This window comes from Prosopis cineraria, unplaced genomic scaffold (assembly GCF_029017545.1).
Source record: "Prosopis cineraria cultivar Desert tree isolate PC_DT_omini unplaced genomic scaffold, ASM2901754v1 PC3, whole genome shotgun sequence".
NCBI classification, from domain to species: Eukaryota; Viridiplantae; Streptophyta; class Magnoliopsida; order Fabales; family Fabaceae; genus Prosopis; species Prosopis cineraria.
The window spans coordinates 6,649,453-6,660,200 of NW_026555334.1; the positions used below are offsets into that span (position 1 = coordinate 6,649,453).

The 10,748-nt window shown below is 36.7% G+C and overlaps 1 protein-coding gene across 1 annotated transcript; it reads left to right on the plus strand.

Annotated features, from left to right (window-relative positions):
- The first annotated feature begins 303 nt into the window (after positions 1 to 303).
- On the plus strand, positions 304 to 9,450 carry LOC129306071 (phosphatidylinositol 4-phosphate 5-kinase 8-like). Its single transcript, XM_054946408.1, is given in 12 exon segments — positions 304 to 524; positions 622 to 771; positions 1,400 to 1,542; positions 2,320 to 3,326; positions 3,329 to 3,383; positions 4,664 to 4,831; positions 5,164 to 5,329; positions 6,368 to 6,478; positions 6,562 to 6,749; positions 7,482 to 7,618; positions 8,126 to 8,294; positions 8,977 to 9,450. Coding segments are annotated over 10 exon segments (2,301 nt in total). The 5' UTR covers positions 304 to 524; positions 622 to 771; positions 1,400 to 1,525; the 3' UTR covers positions 9,260 to 9,450.
- The last annotated feature ends 1,298 nt before the right edge of the window (positions 9,451 to 10,748 follow it).

Here is a 10,748-nt window from a genome sequence, read left to right on the forward strand (position 1 = left end):
TTTTTTGATGGAGGAAGTATAGAGTAAGTATAAGGTATTTTTTTTGATTAAAATAAGGACATATATCAAAAAATGATATTAATTTGTAATTAATTAATTTTTTAAAAAGTAAGATTAGATTTAAAATGCTGTAATAGAAAGAAAGTTCATGCATGTCATATAATATTGAAATTTTAACAATTCATTATTCATTAATAATTAATAATTAATATCAGTACTGTTCTTCATTTCTCGAACTTCATCTCCTCTCACTTCATGCATCTGACGCTACATATAATGCTCAAAGTTTTAGGAGGGGACAAGAAGGCAGAAGCATTTCTGCGAAAAGGGCCCCGCAAATGCGTTGCATGGGCAAGCCAACCAACCTTGTTCCAGCTACAATAAAACGCAAAGGAAAGGCTAAGCAAGAAGCGATTGTTGATTGCTCATTCCAGAGATAGCGATAGAGAGAGAAAGAGAAATATATGTAGAAGAGAGAGAGAGTGGGGTGGCATGAGGTGTCGATTCAAGCATAGTATCTGCAGGTATGATCTTTTTCTCTCTCTTTCTCAATTTTATTATTCAATATTTAATCTTGGGGTGACACTGACGACTCACTTGTCGGCTTGGAACTGAATAAAGGCCAGTTAGGCAAGGAATCGTGAGCTTCTGTATCAGATATTTCCAAAAATAAGGGTTCACTTGCTGTGTGCTTGAAGCTTAATTTTGGGGAATCTTCTCAATTAGAGTTTCGCTTTGGGAAGACGGGTGTTGATCTCCAATCAACCCAAGGTCAGTTTGTTGATTCTTTTCGGGATCTTTCGATTTGCTGATTTTCTCTGTTGTATCATCTTCAACTGTATTACTGTAGCTTATGGATTCAAGTACAATCAATTGGAGTGTAGATGCTTTTATTGACACCCTTTTGTTTTACTGAACAAACCAACTAAACGTTATTTGTTCAATGCTGGCATATTCGCTATTTCTTTGTCTGCTGATAAAGTGAAACAGCAGAATGCCAATCAGATCGATGAAGTTCTACAGTATCCCTGTATATAGTCTCTTACAAAAGTTTGATTTATTACCTTCGTTTTTTGTTTCTGGGTTGCGCTCTGACTTTAGGATTGGGTTTACTCATATGGCCTTTCAATTTTATTAAGAACAAATAAGATACATTATGTTTATACTCATTATGCATATGTATATGTTTTTTCCTTTTCTAATTCTTTTATTAAATCATATCATGAATTCCCCGAAGCAAAATTTCATTAGTTGGCAAAGTAGAACAAATAAAGAATGTAGCGTTATGATGGTATTATTTGCCTTTGTAGTCTATAAAGTGAGATTCATGGCTTATTGTGGTTATATATTTGATTTTAGATGAGCTTGTTCTCAGTTTTGTTGGCAATATTTACAGCAGGATTCATGGCTCATGCTCAGGTCAATGGCAACTTATCATCAGCTATTCTCAGTGCTCTAAAGATAGGATATTTGGGACTGAGTCACTAATTATTGATCTGCAGCACTCATACATGAAAAAAGCTGAATGCAGCAACCAAGGAGGTGACACTAAATAAATTTAGGCATGCCTGCTTTTGAGTCAATGAGCTCACCCTTAGTCTGCTTTATTGTTGGATATAGTCTTTCACTGAGATGCCTTGATGTTGAGATTTGTTCCTTTGAGTGTGGAAATCCTTCATTTTTTGGGGTGTTTGGCATAAAGGTTTTCAATTTACCCCAAGGACTTGTTTAATCAGGATACCCTGGCAATTAATAAAAAATTAAAATGTTATTTTGAATATATGTAAGAAAATAAGATGGTAAAACTGAAATTACATGGATGCAGTTGGTATTAAGTTGCTGAAATTTTGTGAAAAAGTAGGTGCTGAAGGAAATTAAGATTCCTTAGGAAACTTCATTGCATAATTACAAAAAGTGGTGTTCTAAGTTTCCTAAGCTTAGTTTCATGGGAAATCAGAAGAAATCTCCATAGCAATCGTAATCTTAAGCATAGAATACAAAAACTAAGATTGGCATATTTAAAAAAATCATGAGTTGGGTAGACCTTTCGATTCCATCCTAGATGAAGTAAAAAGAAACAGAGAGAGAGAGAGAGAGAGAGAGAGAGAGAGAAGGCTCCAAAAATAAGAGAGCTGTTCTCAGGCTTTGTACACAGAAAGCTATTCAAGAGTAATGAACCAATTTACATACCGTTGCTCTCTCTCTTTTGTTCCTTATGAATACTTCCCCTTGGTACCTACTCTATTCATCTTTCTTTGTCTTTTTATTTATTTCATCAGTATGCAATTATTATATTCTACTGTTTTTTATATATTGTAGGCTTGATGAGAAGCCCTTGTCAAATGGGGAGGTCTATATTGGTGAGATTAAGGGAGTATTGCCCCATGGCAAGGGAAAATACATGTGGTTAGATGGAACGGTATATGAGGGTGACTGGGAAGACGGAAAAATGACAGGCAAGGGACTGATTATTTGGTCATCAGGAGCAAAGTATGAAGGTGAGTTCTCTGGGAATTACCTCCATGGTTATGGCACCTTCACAATGTCTTCTGGATCTGTTTACAGAGGGGGCTGGAGGATGAATGCCGAGCATGGGATAGGACGGAAGGAGTATTCCAATTCGGATATTTATGAAGGTTTATGGAAGGAGGGAGTACATGAAGGCAGTGGTAGGTATTCTTGGAGTAATGGAAATACATATACTGGGAATTGGAAAAGTGGTAAAATAGATGGTAGAGGGGTTATGAAGTGGGCTAATGGTGATATTTTTGACGGTTGTTGGTTAAATGGGCTTAGACATGGATCAGGAGTTTATAGATTTGCAGATGGAGGGCTTTATATCGGGACTTGGAGTAGGGGTCTAAAGGATGGAAAAGGAATATTCTACCCTGCTGGCAGTAAACATCCTTCTTTGAAGAAATGGCGTAGCACTCTTAGCAATGATGATAATGGTTCAAATTTGAATTCAGAGGAACATTGGGCTCCAAAGTCAAAGGTTAAGCGCAGCCTTTCAGAAAAGGTATCAGTTAGTGGTAGCTTAAGAAATTCACGTCATATATCTCACAGGACTTCATCACTGGATTCTAGTTGGACCCAGCATCGTCCTGCTCAAGAATGCATATGTAATGATTCCTCGCAGAGATGGTCCCTTGCCTCTGATGAAGGTCACTCTGAGGACCCAGATAAAATTAGTTGGGTTTATGAAAGGGAATACATGCAAGGAGTTCTGATTATGGAGAAAACTAGGAAATACTCAGAATTATCACACAAAAACAAGTGGCAAAATAAGTTTGGTGCACAACAAGTAAAGCCAAGTTCATGTGTGGACATTTTGGAGGTTGTCGAAGTTACTATCTGAAGCTTAACTTGCAACTTGGCATCAGGTAAATTTGTTGATCTAAGATTTTGGTAATCCCTTCTAATTTGCTTTGGAAGATTTGGTGGCTGTTATCAATAATCAATAGAAGATTTAAATATTGCAGGGATGTATACTATTTTTTATTGTTACTGTTTTTATCTTGATTACTGTTATTTTAAGAAATGAGTTTATACATCTGTATTACCTGATTTGATGAGTTGAAGTCATTAAGATGGTGGACTTCTTTGTAGTTTGTGAATACCTACTTGTTAGTTGCTTCACATATTAATAATATAAAATTATTGCTTGCTGTGTAGAATAATGCGACATATCTTTGGTACAGTTATTCAAAATAAGATGCAGCTGATGATGCTTGATCTAGCTAATAAAATACATGTCCAAAGTATTTGCTTACTTTTTTCAGTTATCGTTGAAAATATTAATGCTGAAGGGGAGGCATTTAGACATTTAGTTAGCTACTTTCTGTCGGTTGGATTAATAATCCTCTGTAGTAATTTGTGGACTCCTCAATGCTGTAATAAGATGCATGTCAAGATGATTATAGAAGGAAAGATGGTGATAGATTAATAAATAGGCACATAGATTGATATGGGTGACTACTTGTTAGACTTGTATATATAGCTGAATTTGATGAGGCATGGTCTGAGGCCTTTGATAATTACATGCATTCTTCCTCATTCCTCTGTTTTTGATGTAATCTTATCATCCTCCCCGTTTATGTTTTAAGCATTTAGCCCTCTTTTATTTTCTTACAAGTTGTTCTCTTTCGTGTCTTTTATTTTTTACATTTCCCCTATCTCCTCTGTTCTCTCCAAGATTGATTTTAATGTTTTGAATTTAACAGCAGCAATAATGGAAGTAATAATTGCGTTATGTCAGTTTCCATGATATAAAGCAAATCCCTCATGGCACTTTTGAAAATGCTGCTTTATCTATCCTGATGATTTCTATTGCTATTGTAGTCAATGGATGAAGTTCCTTAACTATGCCTTTTGCTTTATAACCTCTACACCCTGACTATACAAGTTATTGGACTTCTTGAAAACAATTTTCTGATTCTCTTGTATAATTGCCGTCAAGTGTCTATGTTGGATGTTTCTGAATTGTTAGGTAGGTAACAAATGCAATGAGATAACACATTTTACCTGAAAACAACTAATTTTAAAATATCAGCATTACAATAAAAAGGAGGCAACGGTGCACGTGTATCAGACCATAATTAATCTGGTTACAATAAAAAGGAGGCAAAAGTCCAGCTTAGACTAAATTTGATTGAATTCACAGGTATACCGTTGGCAAGATTACACCAGTGCCTGCACGTGAAGTTCGTTCATCTGATTTTGGAGATCGAGCAAGAATAAGAATGTACTTCCCCAGAGAGGGATCACAGTTTACTCCTCCACATAAATCCATAGACTTCTATTGGAAGGATTATTGCCCCATGGTCTTCAGGTATTAATCAACTTCATGAACCCTATACTTCCAAGTTGAAGAGTTATATCATGGGTGCCATGTATTGGAATATTCATCTGACAGTGGCTGCATGATTAAAGCGTTTCAAAGTTTTAAGGCAAGGAAAAATTATCTCATCATGTTTTATTTGGCTGACCTGGTAGAATTTGCACAAACAATTGAAGATTTACAAACTAAAGCTTTGTGCATTTGATGCAGTTAGGTGCCTGCAGTACGCATGTGACTATTTATGTTTCTCTAAACATGTCCAAATAGTTCTTATTATTGTTTTATCTTGTATTTTGTATAATTACTTAAGCATAAATTTCCAGGAATTTGAGAGAGATGTTCAAATTAGATGCTGCAGAGTACATGATGTCCATTTGTGGTGACTCTGGTCTGAGAGACATAACATCTCCTGGAAAAAGTGGCAGCATCTTCTATCTTTCTCAAGATGACAGATTTGTGATCAAAACTTTGACAAAATCTGAACTGAAGGTTTGTAGTCACTATTTGTCTTTTCTGAGGTCGGTTGGCCATAAAAAAGAAAGAAAGAAAGAAAGAAAGAAGAAGAAATTTTACAGTATGGCTTAGTATTACATTCATAATTAGGCATATCCATTTGATTCTTGTCATGTCTTCGATCCTTGGGATCAATAAGCATACTTGATAAAATCCAATGCCTAGTTTGTTCATTTGATAGATGAATGTTTTCATATTTCTGTTTCCTGTGATAGATGTCAATGTAAAACGGGCCTTCTCTTAATATCTCAAATTTTTGAGATAGATGGTATATGTTGATGTAAGATCAGCCTTCTCCTAATATCTCAAGCTTTTGAGATAGCTGGTTCTCTCTATTTTCTGATAACAAAATAAATTAAAACAATATTTGAATGGGTCTATGTATAGTCCTTGCTTCAAAGCCTATGGGGCTTTTATGTGAATTGGCATGTTAAAGAGAATAGAGATCAAATGGTTAAGGAAAATTTCAGGAGAAAACATAAATGTTGAACTTAAAGGCTCAAGGCTGGTGAGTACATAACAGTTGCCTGTAAACCTGAAACTTCTCTTGATATTAATACTATTACTATGTAATAACTTATAACCTTTTATTTAGGGTCCTCCAAGAACTTTGCTTAATTCACAATACTTTCCTAAATACTTCTTGAAAGGGTGATAGCATAAGGTGCGCCTCTAGTGTGGATACTCAGTACTTACTCTGTTAAAGTAACAGTGTTAAAATTGATTTGACAATATTGATCAACATTTAATTGTTCTCTGGCATAATTTTCTTTGCAAACACTTCTTATTATACTATTTTGTATGGATTAGTTTCTGTCAGTTCAATATGAAAAGAGTTGTCCCAATATGTATTTATATTGCTCTTTTGAGGAAGTAAATGTTATAGTATGTCAACTTCTCTCTATTCTAGTTCTAATTTTATAATAGTTTTATAATTTTATGAAAATTTTAAGAAATGATTGTAATAAAGGTGTTCCTTATTCATGACTATGTTCATATATTCTCTTCTTGTAGGTTCTACTTCAGATGCTTCCTAAATATTATAGTCATGTAGGAAATTTTGAAAATACTCTTATCACAAAATTTTTTGGGCTCCATCGAATAATGCTAAGAGGTGGGAAAAAGGTATTATTCATCATCTTCCTCTAGCTTCTCTCACTATTCTTTCCAATCAAATTGTGTAAATATATTCTTGCCAATTTTATCAGGTGCGCTTCGTGGTAATGGGGAATATGTTTTGCACAGAACTGCATATCCACCGTCGCTATGATTTGAAGGGGTCTTCTCAAGGAAGATTTACCTGTAAAGACAAAATCAATGAAAATACAACCTTGAAAGATCTGGATCTTAAATATGAATTTCATATGGACAAGAAATTGCGAGAATCACTGCTTCAGTAAGTCCATACCTCACAAGTAATGTGGTTAATATGTAATTATTTTATTAATGACCACTTACTGAAACAACCTAAGATTATGATTCTAAAAAATTTCGTCTGGAGCAAATTCACCCATCGCATTGCAAGTTTTATTTGTAACGTTCTTTATCATGGAAATTAGCTGCCTTAGTTATCTTATAAAGTTCCTCCACTGAGACATGGTTTTTCCCTTGTAGCATCAGCCAAAAAGTAATATTGCTTATGGTTTTGAGATCCTAAACTATGAAGCCTCAGAATTTGTCTTGTCTCGTTACTAAACAGCTATTTGCTGATACAGTGAACAAAGTTACAATACTATGTTTCATTAATTCTTTGAATTCATAGTCTTCAATGCCTGAAAATCTGATCAGTCTATCTCTTTGCATTCCAAAATCTGTTGATCTATATAGTATACATATGAAGATTAAATCCTTTTTAAATGCAGCTTCATGTCAGATTGTTCTTTGTATGATTTCATAGTGAAACTATTTGTGTATCTGTGAAACTTTTGAATGGCAAATTTTTAATTAGATAAACTGAAATTGAATCTTGTATATAGTGTAGTTACTAGGGTGCCATGGATTTTGATTTGGTTATTGTTATAGTGGTACAAGGTTGTGGCATGATAGCAGTTACATCTGAATTGTGAATAATTGCATGGGCATGCATTATAAAATGCATCATAAGCATAAGTTTGTTTTCCTGGTGCAGTCAAATTAGAGTGGACTGCGGGTTCTTGGAGTCGCAACAAATTATTGATTATAGCCTTCTATTGGGATTGCATTTTAGAGCTCCTGAGAATCTAAAGGCCTTGGCAGAACAGCAGGAGAGTTTAACTTCGAGTGATGGTAAATTTCTCTGATGCGAGTTAGTGATAATGTAATATTGCAGTTTTCTTTCGTAACTTATAGGTTGCATTTTGGTATAAATCAGGTATTCAGATCTTTTACATGTGTTAATTTTTTTTTATAAATTTAATATTCTGTTGAAGATAAAGTTGACATTGTGAACACTAGGAATATGTTGCAGTGTAGAAAATCTCGTTTGTGATGCCTCTTCGTGTCAGATGGATGAAATGGTTGCCTGCAACCAAGTTGAGCTGATTAGGCATTATGTAGAATTTTAGTAAGACTTCACTCTGGGAGTAAATATTCTTCCCAAAAGCTTCTGCCTTCAGTCCCTATTTGCTTGCTTGGGACATTTTATGATTACAGCATGCATTCTAATTGATATTTTAGTTTCTTCATTTTTTTTTTTTTGCTTTTTTGGTTAGTCGTTTCATTTCGAGTGCCCAAGCTCACATAACTAGTAACCTTAACATTTTTAACTGTCTATTTACTGGGTTTTGAACCTAGATGCACTCAAACAAGGGGAGCAGTTGATTTTTCCTAAAGGTCTGTTAATAGTTGCGCATGAACCGAGTTTTGTCAACACGGCACCTGGACCTCACATCAGAGGAAATACTTTGAGGGCATACTCTATAGGTGACAAAGAAGCTGATCTTCTACTGCCTGGTACTGCAAGGTAGCTTAACATGAAGCCTGTTTCTCTTGTATGTTAAACAATTGTGATTGTTTTTCCCATATCAATGAGATCTTAATCCAGTAGCCTCACGAAGCTTTTCTTTAAACTTACCAGTCAATTTTGGATGATCAGCTGACATAAGTACCTTGGGAAGGGAGATATTGTCAGCGGTAATTGTTGGAGAATAAGAGATTACCATGAAACTATTCAAAAGACTTTATAGTTCAGTGTTTTCTTATGTGGTTACAGCTTTTATGAATCAATGATCAAGGGCTCAATTCTTGCCAACCATATTCTTCATAAGTAAATGAAATTTCAGTACCAGGTGGCTGTTTTTTCCTCAGAGTTCTCAAGCTCAAAGGGTTTTCACTTTTCATTGAGTTGAAATGATCGGCAACTAATGCCTTTACAGCCACTAGCTTGGATGAGATGTGCAGCTTCTCCTATCATATAAACACCTGACTCTCTGTTACCTGTATCCTTGCCTCTAACTTGCTTTCAAGTTTTCATCAATTTGAGGACATCTGTTGAATTAATCGAGCGGACACGATCAACCCTGTTGAGAACCGAAATCGAATCATCTATCATTCTTTTTTAAACATTCTGGGCATTAATATTTGTTGCCATTGTGATACGCAGTCAATTAATCTGTAACCAAGTGTGTCATCACTTTCCTACTCAGGTTGCGGGTGCAGTTAGGCGTGAACATGCCAGCGCAAGCAAACCGAAAGCTTCTGGAGGACAAGGTGGAGGCATCAGAAGTGGAGCTTTTTGAGGTGTACGATGTTGTGCTTTACATGGGAATAATTGATATATTGCAGGAGTACAACCTAAGAAAGAAACTTGAACATGCCTATAAATCTTTGCAATTCGACCCTGTGACAATATCTGTCGTTGAGCCTAAGTTGTATGCCGAACGTTTCTTCAATTTCTTGGAGACAAAAGTGTTCCCTGTGACTCCATGAGTACATATTCTTTTCCTTCCTTCTGGTCTGTGTAATTGTTTCAAGGGAAAAGTTTTGAATGTATAATTAGTGTAATTAAACTCTACATAATTTCCTCACTTCCTATCGGTGAATGCATTTGTATGTGCACAATCTTGCTTGTTTCAGTTTGCAAGAGTTATTAATATTCAAAAATCATGTTGTCTTGCTCATTGAAGAGATTGTCATGTTGTCCAGTGTACTATATGATTCTACGAATGTGTTTAGTGGTGAAAATTCAGATAATTCACAGTATATTTTAAATTTAAATTTAATTTTCTTTTAATTTTTTTTTATTTTCTACTCAATCTAAGTATAGAGTTGATGTTTCACTAATGTGGAGTAAACAACCTCCCAATTATTAAAGATGTGACATTGTATAATTTCATGGTGGGGTTATTTGCTTTTCTATTTTCAGGGAAAATCACACGAGAGGACCTAGGAATCAAATTTTCCGTAAAAAATGATCAAATAATTTTGAAATTGTTATGCAAAATTAAAATATCTAAATGTAATTAAAATTTATGAGGAAAAAGCAAAACTGCCTTCATATGTATATATATATGTGCATATATCTCACCATTGTCACCAACCATCGGAACACCTTCGGAGGTGGCTAGAGCTCAAGTGAAATAACAACTAAATTTAACTTTTCAAGATGGCCAAGAGGAGTTTGAACTCAACTTTTTGGTCACCAAAAGAATTGGTAGCCACCTCCCTTGACCACCTTAAAAATTTAATATCATTAGCATTGGGTAGCTGGAGATCTATTTTACGGTGGTAGTTATGTGGCCTACGTTAGAGCTCTGTGTCACGGGCTGAGAGTCTGGCGCAGCACACGGCGCCCGTGCGGCGTCCTGGAGGACCCCATAATCCTCAGGACAAGCCTTACCACGTACGGATCACACTGGTTTCGCCCTGCCATGGGCTCATCAGGGAGGCGGCACTAGCCCCCGACCAGTTGTGCACACAGTCCGAAGACTGAGGCAGAACACCCCCAATGCTAATGTCGCCCCCTTTACCCATATTGTGCGAGGCTAACCAGCGGACCGTTCATTATCTTGGTCTTTACACGGTCACGGAAATATCATCCGTGACATTCTCCCACACCCAATCTAGCACGCCCTCGTGCTAGGGGAGAACGACTCCGCCCAAGGATCGTACGTACAGTACTGCCACAAACACACCAGCTTACTTGCTGGGTGGCCACCCGAGTCCTGCACTCTTCGAACCCACTCGCACCCGCGAGCCAACAGGAGTGGAGTCGACAACGGCCAACCATCCCGCCCGAGCCCCCACTTTTGGACCCACCTGCTCGGAGGCCTTTCTGGAGCGGTGCCGAGGCCGACCAGTCCCAACGTGGGACCCCACGCGCACACGGCAGTAAAGTACGTCCTGCTCTGATACCACTCTGTCACGGGCTGAGAGTCTGGCGCAGCACACGGCGCCCGTGCGGCGTCCTGGAGGACCC